At 38.5% G+C, this 18435-nt stretch overlaps 1 protein-coding gene across 15 annotated transcripts in view; it reads left to right on the top strand.

Annotated features, from left to right (window-relative positions):
• The window catches only part of ERC1 (ELKS/RAB6-interacting/CAST family member 1), a 317835-nt gene that overhangs the window by 58220 nt on the left and 241180 nt on the right, over positions 1-18435 (top strand). For all 15 annotated transcript variants that reach the window (XM_052789054.1, XM_052789061.1, XM_052789067.1 and 12 more), the window contains one exon: positions 17540-17956. In XM_052789054.1, coding sequence (XP_052645014.1) covers positions 17540-17956 — 417 coding nt within the window. The remainder of the gene's footprint in view (positions 1-17539; positions 17957-18435) is intronic.

Raw genomic sequence — 18435 nt, 5'->3', positions numbered from 1 at the left:
TCTTCAGGGAAGCTTCTACACAAGCCAGAATTGGGAAGTCCAGAGCGAGGCTAACATTTCTTGTTGATTTTTCCAGTATAGTCAAGATCCTTGAAAAAAAAAGGTAAGTTGGAAATACTATTTTAATCCTTTCTGGACCTACATAGGAACTTCTTTCAGTACTTCCCATAAGAGTTGATTTCGATCCTGAAATCAAGAAACTGCTTCTAAACCTTTGGCTTTTTCTCTGCTTTTTTGTTCCTTTGAGTTACAGCCAGTCTTGCCACTGAAGAGTACTGCTTATACATGGACAATGTGCTTATATTACAAATGCTTCTAAAATATATGATGAGGCTGAAACATATGTATGTAGGACTTTGTTTCTTAAGGTTTGGTAGGTATTTTGGTAGGTAGGAACTGAGGATATTGAAATAACTTTTCTCATGTAAGACAACTGTTTCCAAAGCTTCACATTTTTGTCGAATGCATCTTTTAATTTTTTTAATTTTTTTTGAACTTTTTTACTAAATCATTCTTTGCCAATGTATTTTTTCCTACACTAATTTTAGAAAATTTCTTTATTTTTAAGTTATTTCTAGTTTTATTTGTATCTTGGGAAAGGAAATGCTTTCTTCATAAATTTTAGTGTTGCCTTCTGAACTCTGCTACGGAAGTGAATAAATGGATTCAGTGGATCAATGGAGTAATTGGTTCAGCTTTGGATTCATTACTTAGCTGTTATCTATTCATTTTACATAATTAAATCAACCATCTGTTGGTTGTGAGTGAGTTGAGGTTCTTATGTTACTGTTTTGTAAGAAATAAAGGGAATTTTTCCATCAGACTAATTTTGGATAATTGTATTTTTTGTCTCCTAAAATCACTTACCAAGAATACTTGTTTTTTCATTTAAGACACTGTAGCAGCATAGTTGTTTATTTTTAGTGACTTATTGTTCATGATATATTCCTATCACTGAAAATATCTTTAGAGCAGACAAACAATAAAAAGTTGAAACTTCTCACTGAAAACAAATGCAGTTGGTTAAGACAAGTGTTTATCTTTTGAACTATGGTCCCTAATACAGATTTTGCTGTGGGGAAGGAGAGGAATAAGAGAATACGTATATATCTTAGTCTTTTTGAAGATTTGAATCTCATTTTCAATTTATTTTAGTAGTGTTAGAATGTAGCCAAAGCTTTTCTTTGGGTTGAACTGCTTTTATGTAACAGAGGCAAGATATGGTATATCACCTTTATTACCTGGCTGTGGATGTTGGATGTGTGAAACTGAGAGTGTAAGCAAGGCTGCTGAAGAAGTGGTGCACACAGAAGCCTGCATCACGGGAAATCTTGGCCTGAGTGAAGTTGCTGGTGAGTCACTGCCAGTCCTAGCAGTTGAGAAGCACAGGAAGGTTATTGTATCATGCCACTGCCTGGTGTCAACAGTGAGTCATGGATACTTCTGCTGCAAGGAGAATGATGCAAATACATTTTGAGGGTTAAATTCTTCCTCAAAATAAATTATCGGATGTTCCAGTAAGGCTATTGGGCTATCTTCTGGGAAAATTAAGGTATGTTTAGTGTCTAGGTGCCATTATGCCTAAGTGTTACTTCATTATTATATCGGTAATACACAGGTTTGTTTGAAAGACATTTTCTATTTTTCAGAAGAGAACTCGGAAAGAAACCTCATCTTAGCAACAGCCTTGTTGCTGTTGCCTTACTTTAAAGTAGATGCTAGAGATTGTCACAGAGTTGTACTACTCATTTCTGTGTTACCGTAGTACAGCTTTTTTTGTGGTACAACAAAATATTCTGATAATCTGTATGACAATACCTTCTCCTTTTTTGAGGGAAAAAACTTCTCCAGGGAGAGGCTGATTATCACAGCAAGGCTTGTTGAGAAATAAAACATCTTGCTAGATTAAATGATGTAGCCAAGAGAAAGGCAAACAATTTTTTGGACTCAAACCTTCTTTTTTATGGGAAGAAAAGGGACAGAAGCAGCAACTTTCAAGTTGAGAACAAATTGAGAAATTTTGTGCTGAGTAATGCTACTCAGTTTCAGTAGAAAAAAATCTGGCTGGTAGCTGTAGATAAGGGAGGGAGGATGCTATGGAGGGAGTTCATTACAGTAACTAGCTCTTGTGAGATAGAATTGTCTGTGGGATAGTGAGGAGATAGCTGTGGGCTGTCTGACATGGGAAAAAATATAATATGTAGTAAACCAATACTGAATTCTAAAAATCATAGACTAGATAAAATATTGTTTTTAAAGTATATAATCAAGATCAATTCACCGTATTTGCTATTTGCTTCTATATAGTTTCAAACATTTAATACAAAATCAGCAAAGCCTAAAGAAGGACTAGTGTGCTGAAAGCTGTTTTTTGTTTATCAGCTGGTAGAGTTATCACCTCTCCATACAAATCTTGTGCTCAGACCTTTAGACCTTGAAGAACAGTAATGGTTTCATGAAAGCTTTTATTCATTCATTATTTATTGCCTCAATCCTTTTCTGCTTTAACAGTTTGATTCACTATTTACATTGTGGTTGTTTTTAAGGGTTGGTGTTGTATTATTCTCGTTGTTATACCAGCACATACATCAAAATGACAGTTGCTGCCTGAAGGATTGATAATTTAGGTTTGAGGAAGGCAATGGTGGGAAAGTGATATAATCATGATTTTTGACTAATAGAAATGTGATTGCATCATTTGCTTAGCTATTCTCCAGAGCTTTTTTAAAAAATTATTTTCTTTTAAACTTGACTAAAGAAAGGTTACATTTTTATGGTTTTAGTCCTCTATTATATATTCCATACTACTGACAATAGCTGTGGTTTGAGTTTATAAATCACTCTTTGCTAGTTCAAGTAGTGATTTTTTTTTTTACAAGCTTTTTTTCACCTGTTCTGTATAATCTAATAACTGGCTATTTTTTCAGCTGCTATCACTTAAATTAAAACTGGTAAATTGCCACTGATTTTTTTTTTTTTTCTTGAACTGTTTGTGGTAGGTTAATCAAGAGGAGCTGCTCTGTCCTCTCCTTGAAAAACTAATCAAATAATGGGGGTTTATTTTTAGAGTAGTGTATCATGTTGTCAGGTATCCTTTACCTTTATTGAATGTTGTATATCAGGATTTTTAATGAGGTTTTTCACAGAAAACAAAATCAGAATTAAAAAAATGAACACATTACTAACTGTGACCAAAATAAAATCAACCCCCAAACCATGCCTGTGATGGAATGCTGAACTTTAAAAGTGGCTTTTAGTTTGTGATGTAGGGATGCAGATGAGTTAAAAAGAATGATATGACTGATTGATATGATATGATTGAAATTTAAAGTACAGATATAAGAGGTGTTCTTTTGTGAAAATCAGATAAATTGAAATAATTGTTGGAAAAAGATAAAATTGTAGAAATCTTTTGTGTGCATAACTAGAAACAGAGACAGATTTGGGGGCATGGTGTATTTCTGCTTTCCATTTGTTGGACTAGTGTGTATTTCCTGCTTTTCTGAGAATGAGATTCTGGGGATTTTATCCTAGACACCAAAGAAATTTTCCAGGTTCAGCCCTCCCTCCTCTACAATGTTAACCTCGCTATTCTGGAAACTGATGAGAGAAATGTGCTTTCTGAGGAATGATTTTCCATCCAGCCTTACTGCTTCCCTCTCTGTAATAGGTAGGGACTGACTGGAAGATAATCCTAAAGCTATATAGATTAGCTTTTTGCCTTCTTGTGAGTTGGAGTTTGTCACTGATGCTAGCTAGCTATTATGTATGGAGTTATCAGTTTAGGAAGATATTCTAAATTTTTTTTGTTTGGGGATACAGATGTAAACAGCAATCAATTAGTCTGTGGCAGAACAAGGTGGCAAATAGATGTCTGCTTTCAGTAGCAAACCGCACAAAGCAAACCAAAGGTGGTTCTCTAATATCTTGTTCTCCAAGAAGAGTGTGTTTGTAAAGAGAAGTTTCTAAAAAGAAAAAAAACAAACCCCAGTTTTCCCCCAGCACCAATACCGACAGCCCTGAAAGCTTAGGTACATATCTGGTCAGTGCTCATTAGTCAGAAATAGCTATTGGAAATTCTACATATGGACTCCAGCTGCATTAATGGGACTAGGAGGAAATCTGAGGTTTGTCCTACTAGGTTAGGACAGGTTTGTCCTAGCAGGTTAGGTTAGGTGGCTTGGGGGTCTGATCAGAGGGGAGAATTCAGGAATTTGGGGCACTTCGTCTTGGTCCTGAGCTTGTAAATTGTCTGCGGACAATCTCTATATCAAAAGTATCTCAAAGCAGCGTTACCAACAGACTGTTTTCATGATGAGTAAAACACACATTAACGTTAGGTGAAATCTAAAAGGAGTGCAAGGATTATGAACTTCAGGATTGTGGGGTGGTTTCTTAGTAATGTGTTCAGGGTTTCTGTGTTGATTAGGTGTTGTATTGGGTTTGTGTGGCAAGGTTTTGGTAGCGAGTGGGTTACACGGGTGGCTTCTGTGAGAAGCTGCTGGAAGCTTCCTCTATGTCCAACAGAGCCAGTGCCAGCCGGCTCTAAGACGGACCTGCCGCCGACCAAGGCCGAGCCCATCAGCGGCAGTGGTAGTGCCTCTGTGATAACAGATTTAAGAAGGAAAAAGAGTTGCAGGGGACACAGAAACGGCAGCCAGAGAACAGAGTTGAGAACATGTAAGAGAAACTGTCCCCCTGCAGCCCAGGGAGGTCCACGGTGGAGCAGATATCCACCTGCAGCCCACCGAGGACCCCACACCGGAGCAGGTGGGTGCCCGAAGGAGGCTGTGACCCCGTGGGAAGCCCATGCTGGAGCAGGCTCCTGGCAGGACCCATGAAGAGAGGAGCCCACGCTGGAGCAGGTTTTCTGGCAGGACTTGTGACCCCGCGGGGGACCCACGCTGGAGCAGTCTGTGCCTGAAGGACTGCACCCTGTGGAAGGGACCCACACTGGAGCAGTTCGTGAAGAACTGCAGCCCGTGGGAAGGACCCACGTTGGAGAAGTTTGTGGAGGACTCTCTCCTGTGGGAGGGACCCCATGCTGGAGCAGGGGAAGAGTGTGAGAAATCCTGCCCCTGAAGAGGATGAAGCGGCAGAGACGACGTGTGATGAACTGACTGTAAACCCCCATTCCCTGTCCCTCTGCACCACTGGGCGGGGGGGTAGGTAGAGAATTTGGGAGTGAAGCTGTGCCCAGGAAGAAGGGAGGGGTGGAGGGAGGGTGTTTTGAGATTTGGTTTTATTTCTCATTACCCTACTCTGGTTGATTGGTAATAAATTAAGTTAATTTTCCCCAAGTTGAGTCTGGTTTTGCCCATGACAGTAATTGGTTGAGTGATCTCTCCCTGTCCTTATCTTGACCCAGGAGCCTTTTGTTATATTTTCTCTCCCCTGTCCAGCTGAGGCAGGGGGGTGATAGAATGGCTTTGGTGGGCACCTGGTGTCCAGCCAGGGTTAACCCACCACAGGTGTACAAGTCTGCTGTCTAGTAAAGCTCATCTAGGCATCAGTTTGAGTGAAAAAAGAGCTAAACTCTGCTGTATTTAACTTTTATTGAACTTTTGATCTGTTTCCTGACTAATGAGTACTGTCTGCAAAAGCTACAAGAAAGTGGTGTGGGGAGGGGGGGCAAATGGGGTTATTTCCCAGGGAAAGCACAGCAAGTTGTTCTGAAGTGTGCCTTAAACTTTGCATTTAAATAAGTATCACCATTGGCCCTTCAGTCCTTGCACTGAGATGGATTAGAAAGACGGAGTCCCTTCCCTAATTCTTTCTAGGTCCCAGAATATACAGAACAGATGAAGAAAATTTGGGACTTCAGAAGCCACCTTGTTCTGTTTCTCTGAAATAAAACACATACTAGACAAACGAGCTTTCAAGATTTTCAATGCTACAAGCCCTCTTCAATTTTTTTAGTTTTGAATTAACAGACTCTTATAAAACATGTAGCTCTGAGATTAATATCTGTATTCAGACACTTGTGCCATGCTTAAGCTCTTGCTAGAGTTGGTGGATTGATGCCTCAAACTCACAACAGGGAATTCCATTCTCCTTTCTGTCTTGACAGTTGTTCATACAGATGTATCAACAGATTAAGATGCTTCTCTGAATAATTTTTAAATGCAGAGCACTTGGTTACAAGATGACTTGCATAAATGCACTTGAACCAGAACCAAAAGACTGTATTGTACAGCATTTCTATCCATTTTATCTCTATTTTTGCAGATCTTGAACAGTTATGTATTCTCATTCTGGTATACAAAGAGGCAAGGGACTTCAGTCATTGCTCTGCAAGAAGCCTAACAGCATGACATACTGCTTGAATGACCATGTAGTAATGATTCATGAGTAAGTAGTTCCTGAAAAGATTTATTAAGAGCAAGTATTCATTCAGTGAGAGATTTACCCTAAATGATTTTACCAGCACAGTCTATACCAACTGTCCATTTTGATCTATGGGCAATGCAAGACTATTCTGTATTAGATAGTTTCATATTTATTACAATGAACTCAGATCTCCTTTATGTGCTTCTGTCTATTCCCTTGATCTGTAGAGTGATGTGCAAGGTTAGACAGGACAGTATTAAAGCTTTTCACTGACAAAAGTTGTTCTAGCTGTCAGTCCTGTTGCAGATACCCATTTTAGCTTGTCTGATTCACATGCTGATCAGATGCATTTCTGATGCATACTGAGAACCCAACTTACTGCACCTGATGGCTTGAGTGTTGGATGACTGAGCACTGCTGCCAGAGGGAATTGCCTCTTGCTTTGAAAATTCTCTTACCTAGCAGAAAGATGTCTGCAGGGAAGAACCGCTCTTCTGAATGGAGAAACTTTTCTGTTTAGGTATCTTCGTCACATTCTAGGATCCAGTAAAGGTTTTCATAATGAAAATCCTTGACTTTGTACTTCCAAAGCAGCATGTGAGCCTAGCATCTATCACCATCATGGTACATCTAGCAGAAATTTGAATGCCTCCTATTCAGGTAGGTTGTGCTAGGCCTCATCATTTCCAGAGCTAACCAAGTTCCTCTTCATGTTTTTCTGTCACTTAGCTCTTGAACATCGTCAGGGGGGTATTGTGTTGCCTCTTAAAGATCACAGAATGCTCCTTTAGAAATTAGTGTAATGTGCTGTGTTCTGCTTTGCTGTCAAAGGTGCTGCTGTCATTTCCACATGAGAGTAAGTGCCAGAACATTTTGATCAGATTTTTTTTTTATATGTTCTTTCACAGGGACAGTGTTTACTGCAGCTATATTCTAAATTTATCCTGAAATTCCAGTAACGTGTTTGAACTGCCTGTCTTCCCAAAACTATACTCAGCATAAGAGACTTCATGTATCCAGAAAAAAAACATTTTCAAGTCTGTTCCTTTGTGAGTGTTGCCAATGCTTCATGGCAGAGAGCTGAGAAGATAACATGTCATGTCAAAAAGCCACAGGTTGAAAAGGCTTAGTTAAGTCTCACTGACTGTTGCTGCAATTGTAAATTTTGTTAAAAATTAATTTCTGTTTTCTTCCTCCTTGCATTTCAAAGGAAATGAGAAAAGTTATGAAGATGGAAGGGATGCATGTATCTTCCATTTGGCAAGAACTTGCTTGTGAGAACTTCAAGCCCTAATCTTGCAAGATAGACTTAAAATGATTGCTGCCATTGCGGCTGAGTGCTGTGCACTGATAACTGTAAAAAAGCCCATACTTCTTTACTTCAAGAAGGGACAAGGAATGAGTTTTGGGTTTGGTTTTGGTTTTTTTTTTTTTCCTCTGTATATGGCAGTGCACAAATTGTACTCATGAACTGTGGCTGATGATGTACCTGGATCCTACTGTTGTTTCAGCTATCATTTTAGGCCTTTTGGATTTTGGACCAATTGAGTATGAAAGTCTGCAGTTGTTCCTTATTGTGGCTTAAAACAAGAAAACCACATGCAAATGCGTTTCCAGGAAACTTGTTTACTTTCCCTGAAGAATTGATATGACAAATGTGAGAAGATGCAATGCTTACAGTTATGTATGGGATAGAATAGCAGTTAGGAAGGCATATTGGAGAGACTATGAACAAGTAAAGCAAGAATTGAAAGTATTACCATAACATAGCCAAATTGGTCTCATCTTACTGTGAAACAGTGGGATGAGGTGTTGGGCATACAGGGCCTCTCTACTCTGTAGTGATGTCCCTAAGATGACTTTTGCCTTGCAAGGTTACCATCTAATCAGCACAAGGAAAACTATAAACAGGCCGGCAAAGCCTCATTCTACACATGGTCTGTGCCGTTGAGAGGCAGGAGCTAGTTTTTGGTGATAGTTATCTCCCTATCTTGGTTGAACATTGTGCAAAGACTCCATTGGCAAGAACTTTCCATGTGTCACAGTACAGCCATATGTTGTTTATGAGACCCTGAATGTCACGTGTTCTATTATTTGACAGGATCAAGTCCTTCGTGTAGTCTTCTCACATTTATGGCCATATCTGGTTATCTGATGCTTTTCTTGCTCACGAAAATGTCTTTAAAAAGCCAACAAACAAAACCCCAGTAAATTTCAGTGTTTTCAGATTGCTCGTGAGCCACTGTCCAGGTTTAATAGTTCAGTCTGATAGAGCTAGCAAGTATTTAATTTCTTCAGCTGAGCAGCCGAATATTGGGCTCTTGATATCTTATCTGGACAGTAACTCAATTTCTGGAGGCACAAATTTGGAAAGAACACTTACTGCTGTGGTCATCAATCCATAGTCTTCAAGCATTGGGTAGCTCATGAGATCTTCCACTGTTGCTTGCAGGTGAAGGATGCCACTATGCTGTGTTCCGCATTGACAGGAAGAACAAAGTATGGTATTGCTGTGGGCAAGCAGAAGTTGAAAAGCTCACTGTTTTGTATTAAAACCAATTCTTTGAAATATTACCAATTTATGTATCACAGCCTACCTTGTAATTGTTTCTTCAGTCCTCAACAGTCACAAGCTTGAAGTATTCAAAAAGCTTTAAAGATCAGGCCTACTTCATATTTTATACTGTTACTTGAGAGGTGTAGGATTCAGATGCAGTTATTCAGAATACTTTGGTCAGAATATTCTTGTGGGACCTATGCATGTGTGTATTGAGATTTATACTGTAATCTCTCCAAACCAACTAGTATAGAAGAAGGTTTAAATTTTGGGGGTGGGGGTTAGGGGGCTGGCAAGGGAAGGGTGATGTGAATTAAGTAGTCAACAGCTTTCTTGTGCATCAATTTTTTTCATGTACGCTCATATCTTGGAAAATACTGAACACAAGATCAAAGGTTGTGTAGCAGAGTACCTTTTATCTTGGATTGATTCTTTGCATCAGCTAATGGAAAGATATATTTGCTGACCTCCCTAATAAAGGTGACTAATAAGAATCTGTTTTTGCAGAAGAGGTCCTAATCTATTAACAAAATGAGTCATGTTTTATATAGATGCTATTAATTTGAAAATATTAGACATTGTAGATGTTAGACATGTAACTGTTAAAATTCTCCTTCCCTTAAGTACCATAATCATTTCTAATTATTTTCATGGGAAGAGAGGTTCACAAAAGCTGAATTTGGCACTTAAGCACCTATTCCACGGATGCGACGTTTAGAAGTAATCTATACCATGGATGAAATTGGGTGTGTTGTATACACATGCAAAATGGCGTATGATCGAATTCTACAAGTTCTATCATGGCTAGCCTGAATATAGATCGGTCTAGTGTTTGTGTGTTGGCTTTTTTTTTTTTTTTTTTTTTTTTTTTTCAGAAACCGCTTACATGAGGATCCATTTTATCAACACAGTTTGTGACAAAAGAAGTTTGTGCTTGCCAGACAGGGGAGACAGAAACTGTAAAGAATTAAGGACTCCTGTTTCTTTAGCAGCATAAGAACAAATAATCAAAGCTCATGTTTGTATACAAATAAAACATGGTATTTAAGTAGTATAATGCTAACCCAATTTGGACAGCCTAGTGGGAAATAGAGGTTAAAATCGGTATGGAAATTGTCAATTCTGATGAGAAATTCTAAAAATTTGCCCTAATCCCAAAATGCCTGTTCTCAAGAAAGATTAGGGGCACTTGAAAGAATCCAGTTTCTTCGCTCCAGGATCATAGCATGCTGACACTCGAAGCATGTGAAACGTAGATGCTGGGAAGATTTGCATGAGAAGAAGCTTCTGAGGCACACTAAACTAATGTAGATGTACCTTTGGAAATTTAAACACATGGTAGCTGGGACTAACTGGTATGACTTTAGAAATAATTTTTCTTTGAATTCTGTTGCCTACTAGACCATTTCTGATATCTGCCACAGAGCTCAAATTCTCTTAGGAAGCCAGAGAACTGTCAGAATTATATTCATAGTTCAAAACCTGACAGGTAAACTGATGTTTTTCAGAAGTTTACTAGGTTTGCCTATGCTTAATCAGAATTTTTATTCATGTCACATAGGTATGTGCATAAATTTCTGCAGAGTAAGTTATGCTTTTACTGTGCATCAGGTATTCTATAGAAACTGCCCATATACATGCTTTATCCGTTGAAAATAGAAATAGCTTACCTTTTTTTCTTTGTAAGATAAGCTGCTTCATATTTACCATAGGTAAAATCTTTCACGTGGGCCTTTACCACTGAATAACTGGTGTACTGCATTTATTCTGTTTTACCTTGCAGCCTTTTTAATGGATGTACCTGTACGCTTAGTATGAGGTGATTGCATTGCAGTTTTGGATCTTCTGTGGCTACAGGTTTATTAGGTTGTTTCTGATCTGCTTACTTTAGGAGTTTAAATTCATTCCTGCTGGTTTGCTTGTGTTTTTTTTTTTTTTTTTTTTTGTACAGACAGGGTTGAAGGAGTTATGCTGTTGCACACTGCCCCCTTAAACCAAATGAGTCATTTTGTGTGAGTCTAGTTCAGCTGACAAATGTATTACTGACAACTTAAGCTCTTTATCTGTAGCATTTTTTTACCATCTTGCCCTTCTGCTGTCTCAGAGATAATACAATGTATGGTTGTCTTTAAAATACAAGTCTCTTTCTTTGACTCTCACAAATTAAATCCTATTAAAATCATAGCTGTAACTTGTATCTAAGCTAAACATTATAAAAATCACCTATTCGTTTCCATTTAAATAAGGGGTTTGAAGCCCCTGATCCATCTTACAGGGAATATGTAGCATTTCTGGAATCAGCAAGTTCTGTTTCATTACAGCCCTGCTGGACACCTGACATTAGCCCTTTTTTCAGTTTCTTTGCGTGGGCTGCAGCTGAATGTCAGCAGGGACTCCCTCAGACAGCCAGGCCTTTGCTTCTGCGGTGCATTCAGCAGAATCTATTTCCCAGAAATGCCGCCAAAACATTAACTCTTTGAGAATGGGAGAGAATTATTTCCCATAGTGACCAAATCCTATTCTAGCATTTGGCATGTGATCTCTTTTGAGCTGAATGTGGTTCATTCTCTTAAAAGTGTTTGAAATGCTTTCATTGTAAAGAACATGAGAAGAATCGTCATAATGCAAAAGTTTGTGATTGTGCATGTGGATTTGCTGGCAACAAAAGCATCTTTAAATTCTGTCATTTTCTGGTGATGTACATTTGAGGGTAAGCCTTACTGAATTGTCCTTCTGAAGTAAAATACATCATAATTATTGTATCTTTTCTTTCCAAAGTAGTAGTATAGTAGTCATGATGATCTAAAGACAAAAGTAAGGCAGTGTTTGTAGGTTCTACAAGTACATCTATTTCAGACCTGGAAGGGCTTTTGTAGCTGAAAGCTTGTTTCTTTTTCCCAGCTGTAAAAATAGTTGGCTGAATAAGAGATTAGCTGTAAACTGGCATCTTTAGACACCTAGTTTTTGGTCAATTAACAAATTACACCTGTCTCTTTTTTATTTTTTCTTTGTCCCTGTGTTGGATCCTGAAAAACAAATACAGAAATATGTGATATGTAATAAAAAATGCAAACCTGTGCTATGTCTTTCCAAGCACTTACTGTTTTCTGCATGAAGAACATCTTGATCACTGAGCAGATTTGCAGAAAACTGCCAAATACATGTACATCATAAAGCTGTCATTCAGTACAGGATGTACTGGCCTTGTGGGTTAACAGTAGAACTAATCAGGAAGTTTTCAGTAGCTAAGTTTGTCAATAATATTTTTATAAGAAACTTTTATTGCATATGCTGATTTTCAGCAAAACTTTTGTTAGGAAAAAATTTCTTCCCTGTGGAGTGGAATTTCTAATTAAAAATTAGATAAGAGTGAGATGAGATCAACCCCTGAGGAGGAAATAGACTTGGTCAGGGATGCTCACTAGAGTGTGGGAGATGCTAAGGGGTCTCTTGGCTAATTCAGACAAAGACCTTGAGCCGAGATTCATCTTCTCTTTATGACACTGGGATGTGAGAGAAGTAGGTTTACATTCCGAAGTCAGTCATTCAGATATTTGCATAAAGCAGAATCTCTCTCAGTCCCTTCTGTAAGAATATCTTGTTAGACATCCACCCAAGAACAGCTTATTGCCTACTGACTAGACCCTCATTTGGGATGTATGAAGATGATGAGTAAGAGTTTGAACCTTTATCTCCCAGGTTGAAGCTTTTCTAACACACCACTAAGTATTCTAGTAGGACCTCTCTTTTTCTCCCCAACCTTTCCATCACCCTATATTCTCTTGCTCATGAATATGAGAGTCTTCAGTGTTTTCCCAACGTAAGAGAATTTTAAGTCCTTGAGTTTTGCAGAATGTAATAATGCTTCCTGCCTCGTGACACGTTTCTGTGACACAGTGTCGTATAATTGCATGTTATGTTTTCCCTTGTTTCTGGGAAAGAGTAGGTTCTTCTCTTCCTTTTTGCTGATTGTTGGCAGGCATCTCTTGAACATACTGAATTTTTTCTTGATATTCCAAAAATTACAGTAATTTCCTACTTAGTTAACCTACTTAGAATTTAAATCCAGGAGATTAAGGAGAACTTAACTACAGAAGTGTTCAGTGCCTAGGTGCCTCGCCTGTGTTGCGGAAACCACAGTTTTAATTTAGGCATTTAGACTTCTTGAATATAGCATGGGATGAGTTATGTATCTGACTGTAGTAATTATGAAGACAGTATCTGCAGTGTGAATAGCCTAAATCAGGCAACCAAAATGGACGAATGCGTATTGGAATCTTAAACACCGTAGCTTGGTAGGTCAAGCTCTGTCTTGCAAAGATGAGTGTGGAAATCCTTTCTTTAAAAAGCATGTCACAATTTAATCCTTTCTTTCAAAATCATGCTAGTAGCAATGGCTGCCTCCTTTTGATCTAAAATGTAGGGTTAGAATACAGGTCTCGGCTGTAGAGTATCAATTAAATTCCTTTTTCTGTCTGAGTATGTTACAATACACATCCCCCACTTCCTTTGGAATGGTAAGATGATAAACATTTAAGTTAATTGGAAGTATTGCTATTCAGGTCTTTCTGTTCTTAAGTTTTCTACCAATTAGAATAAGAAGCTGTGCTCTCTTTAGTATTTTCTGTCAGGCCTACTGAATCTTTAAATATTTCATGCAAAATGGAAAAGTGTCAACAGGGAGAGACGAAAAGAGCTGCCTGCAGTAAGGTTCTCAAACTCACCAGTATAGCAATAGGTACGTTGCATTATCCTGAGAGTGCAACAACAGGACTGCTTTGTGAACCAAATATAAGGAACTTCTATATCATTGGCTGTGGTCATACTGTAGGTTGGAAACTCATCTAACCAATCTGCCAAGGTGTGGGAAACGTGAATTTGAATCCTGTTAGGTGGAGGCAAAGATTGAATCATGTTCTGCTACTTACAGATGTAAATTTTGTGCTGCTGGATGAAAGGCAAACTCTGTCCCTGCGTAGAGCCTGGTTAACAAACTTTTAAGTTTCTCCATGGAAGTAATATAGGCAGAAGAACAGCTGGTAAGAGGTTTCATTTGCACCTTGCCCTTTTAGGATTTACATTTGAGGTGGGCCTGAAGGGGCTTAGCTCTGTCAAGAGAAAAGTACATTGGGCATAACCAACAAGAGACTTACTAGAGAACTGTGCTCACAAAAGTATCTTTGTGATTTGCAGGTGTAGTTATAATTTGTAGTGGGGCTTAAAGACCAATTTTCGTTACTTGAAAAAACAGGGAATCCTCAAGGTCTGAAATAAGAGCAATAAGCTTCAAGCAAACTACAGCTTCAATGTAATTGCTTTGACTTTAATTGTTACCTTTATTAAACTATTTAAGAAAAGCATGATTGGTACTTACTCAGCACAGTATGACGTAACCAAGCTCAGTGGTATTAAAAGTATTTTTACTTGTTTATTTCTAGATAAGACAGTTTCAGCAGTATTTTTCAAGTTTGATTGAGGTCTCTAGTCAGGTCATAGAAATAGGATTAAGCATCAGTGGATACTAATGCGTGAACTTGGAAAATATTTTGCCTTTCTGGGATAGTCACTGATTAAAAAGTGAAGTCTGAGAAATAGATGAGAAGCTAGCAAGACTTGCCTGCTCCTTCAGAGGGAAAAGGATGTTTTCTTTGAAATTATGTAGAAGACGAGCTATGTTAACTGAAAAAGTAGTTTATTTATGATGCCAATTAATAAAGGGTATTATGCCATTATTCTGAAAATCATAAAAAATTTTTGGAAAGCAGAGAAAAGAACCCATTTTGCATACATCTTGCATGTTGGCAAGGAGTGGGTGTCAGAAGCATAGAATAATTTTCTATGGCGTATTTTCCAGTTACCTTGCACATAATGAAGTTTGTTCTCAGCTGAGCAATTCAGAGAACAGTGACAGTAATTCATAAGCTTGGTGCTAACCCTTCCTCTTGCCCCACCTCTTCATTTTTCCTGGGAAACTGAATTCAATGCAGTTGCTGACCATTCATGTCAAGTGTTCCAAACTTTTGTCCTTACTTAACAGACTGATGGATACCAATAAATACTGTTTGTCACTGGTATTAATTTTTTTTCACATCATGTTACTGAATCATATAATAGATTTTGGTTCTTTGACCCTAAAGTTGCATGGAGGCTTTTCCACCTTTGCGGGAGATAATTTCTGTGGGTCTGAGACACAGTTTTTGCATATGTAACCTGAAATGAGATTTCACAGCAGATCAAATGGTAAAAATGGGGGAGTTTGGTTGTGGTGATTTAGTCCATTGATGTTTATAAATACCCCAAGTTTGAGTCTGAGACAACACTGAATAGAGGAAGTAATTTCATTTAGTAGATATGTGGTTGTTCAGAAGCAGCTCTTTTCTCGCCTGGGAGAAAGGAAATGCTGAAGTGGCGGTATGTGGAGAGGCAGGTGGAAGCATGTGGGAATTTGTTCATTAGCTGGAGGAACAACACACAGCTGGGCTGTAGATAAGTAGGGCTTCTCACATACAAATGGAATTAACTCGTGTGTGGAATTGTGAAGTTCTATCCAGTGAGGTTATTTTTAAAGTTTAACGAAATTTAAGGATATTCTCTCACTACTGCTGTTGTAGTCCTACTGACTTTATTGGTATAGGTACAGATGAAGCAAACCTTTTCATGAATGCAGTGGGTTTTCTTTTACAGCTTGAGCAACATACATTAATTGAACAGACATAGTAGTTTCGATTGCCTATGTGAATGCTGGCATGTGTGGTAGTGCCTCAGTTTTAAGGCTTGGAGGTTGTCTGACATTCTCATTTTGACTGTGGTTTGGAGAAATGACAATAAATGAAAATTGAAATCTATAATTAAAAAAAAGTGATTTCTAAAAATATTTTTGAAATCCATATTGATTCCCCTGAGATATTTCTTTTCTTCTCTTATACAGAGACATGGACTGTTCCTTTTAGTGGTAGTGTGGTCTTAGGTGAGCTGATTGTGAAACAGCACCTTTAGTTTTGAAAAGCTCTTCTTAGGCCAGAACACAAAAGGAGGGGAAGTACTCAGTCTAAAGTACTGACCTTTGTAAAGAAAATGGGTTTGGACTGCCTTTATGCATCTTTCTATACAACCAAATGTTTCTAAAACAGGTTAAAGGTAGGTAACTGTGCTGCCAATACTACCTTCTGTCTGTTGTCTTTTCATAGAATCACAGGATGGTTGAGGTTGGAAGGGACCTCTGGAGGTCAGCTGGTCCAAGCTCCCTGCTCAAGCAGGGCTACCTAGAGCCAGTTGCCCAGGAACATTTCCAGACAGGAAAGGAAATGACAGGATAAAATATCCTTTTCTTTCAGGGAAAAGACAGTTCTCCAAGGAATTTTACATAAGAATGGTGATAAATATATTCTTGAAGTAATATTTAAACCCAGATCTTTTTACATCTCCTCTTTTCACAAATATTTGAGTAAAATGAAGTACTTGGATTTATGTCAAACATATTAATTTGGTACCATCTTTACATTATAGACCTTAACAGTGTGTCTCCTGCATCAAGCTTGATAATAGATTATAACTAATACTAACTAGTAATTTAGTCCTAGTGAATACTCTAAGTAGCTATGTTGCAGACACTGATTTTTGTAATATAAAGGGAGACCCCAGGGATCAGTCCATCTGACTTGTTCACATTCAGACCAAATTGTAAGGATGTCTGCCACTCTTAAGGGAGTAGAGATGTATCACTCAATGTTTATCTTATCCTAGGTAATCAGATCTTTTTTCAGTGTGTTAGTACTTCTCTGTTATTGTCTTAATATTTCTGTCTTGCAGAGAAGAAAACGAATGTTTATCTAAATATGAACTGAGGATTTTTTTGCTAGGCAAACTGTGCTTCTCCTATATTATCCCACTATATTAACCTACTGTATTCAGAGTCCTTGAGACAGCATTTATTGTCTTGCACAGCCACAAATTACTGCTGATCATTTGATTGACTTCACATTCCTCTTTGTAAGGTGGTAATTTCTGTTCTGTACTGAAATCCTCATGCATAAAATTGTATGATGTGACCCTTCTCTGCAGTCAGCATGTATCCAGTTTTCTATAGTTGTAGTTCTTCCTGATACGCTGAAGTTTCTTCTCTAAGTCAACTGGGAAATCTGTGTTACGTGCAGTCATAGTACTGAAGACCTTGGGAGCCTTCATGGCTGATTACATTTTATTAGATGGTACGTAAATTCTAATAGTCATGTATCTCTCTGCTTTGTCAAGATAGTAATTCTATTTATTCTAGGACTACTTAGGCAGAATTCTTCTATAGGGTAGGCAAACATTTGGAAAAAAAATATTTTAAGCTCTCAGCTTACTGACAAATGCCTACTGACATTTTCCCATTTGAAATAGTGGCTCACTCAAGTTGGTGGAAGTGGGAGAGTCACCTGAGTAAGAGGTTTGTAGTGTTAAGCAACCTCTACCAGGCATAGAAGGAGGGATGTGAAATTTCTGTAGTGTAACTCAGTTCCACCTCAATTCTGCTTTCAGAAAACAATGTTTGTCTGTCGGTGTTGCAGTTTCCTCTTGGTTGGTAGTTCAGGAGGACTGACATGGCTCAGACTGTTCTCTTTATTTCTCCAGTGGAGGGAATTCTCTGATTTTATTTATTTATTCTTTTAGCATATGCAGATGACTATCCAGGCTCTCCAAGATGAGCTTCGGATCCAGCGGGACCTGAACCAGCTGTTCCAGCAGGACAGCAACACTAGAACCAGTGAGCCCTTTGTGGCAGAGCTGACAGAGGAAAACTTCCAACGACTTCATGCAGAGCACGAACGCCAGGCCAAGGAACTCTTCCTGCTACGTAAAACCTTAGAAGAGATGGAACTGCGTATTGAGACACAGAAACAGACCTTAAATGCACGTGATGAGTCCATCAAAAAGCTGCTGGAGATGCTGCAGAGTAAAGGTCTGTCAGCAAAAGCCACTGAGGAAGATCATGAGCGAACAAGACGGTTGGCTGAGGCAGAGATGCACGTGCACCACTTGGAGAGCCTTCTCGAACAGAAGGAAAAAGAAAACAACATGCTGAGAGAGGTAAGTGACAAAGCTCTGGGTTCATCTCCAATCTTAAGCTCTTCTCTGTCTCCTCTCCATTTCACAGCTGTGAGGAAAGAATCTTTCGTCCTCTCTATAACCTGTATTTTACATTGCAGACTTGACAGAATTTGTCTCCGTTTTAAAACTTCTTTGTGGCTTCCTTGCATGTGCTTTCTGGGGTTTTGTGCTTTAGGCCCCACTTTCCCCGTAGTCTCCATATGAAGCTCTGGAGGTGAGTTGTCACACAGGCTGTAAAATTCATTCTTCCGTTCTATTTTAGTTTGAAAGAAAGTAGCTACCTGTATTTAGGAGAGAGCTGAGAGAAATCTTTGCAGGAGTAATGGATGATTGCTCTACAGTTTCCATGGAAACAGTCGTCTTGCTGTGAAGGGTATTTGATAAAACTATTAGCTGCCCTGGATGCACAGCCAAAAAAAAGATTACTTAAAGGGACACTGCTGCACACATAGTAACCC

Source organism: Harpia harpyja, chromosome 6, assembly GCF_026419915.1.
Source record: "Harpia harpyja isolate bHarHar1 chromosome 6, bHarHar1 primary haplotype, whole genome shotgun sequence".
Lineage (NCBI taxonomy): Eukaryota > Metazoa > Chordata > Aves > Accipitriformes > Accipitridae > Harpia > Harpia harpyja.
Note: the sequence above shows the minus strand (reverse complement) of the source record. Positions and strands in the feature narration are given on the sequence as shown.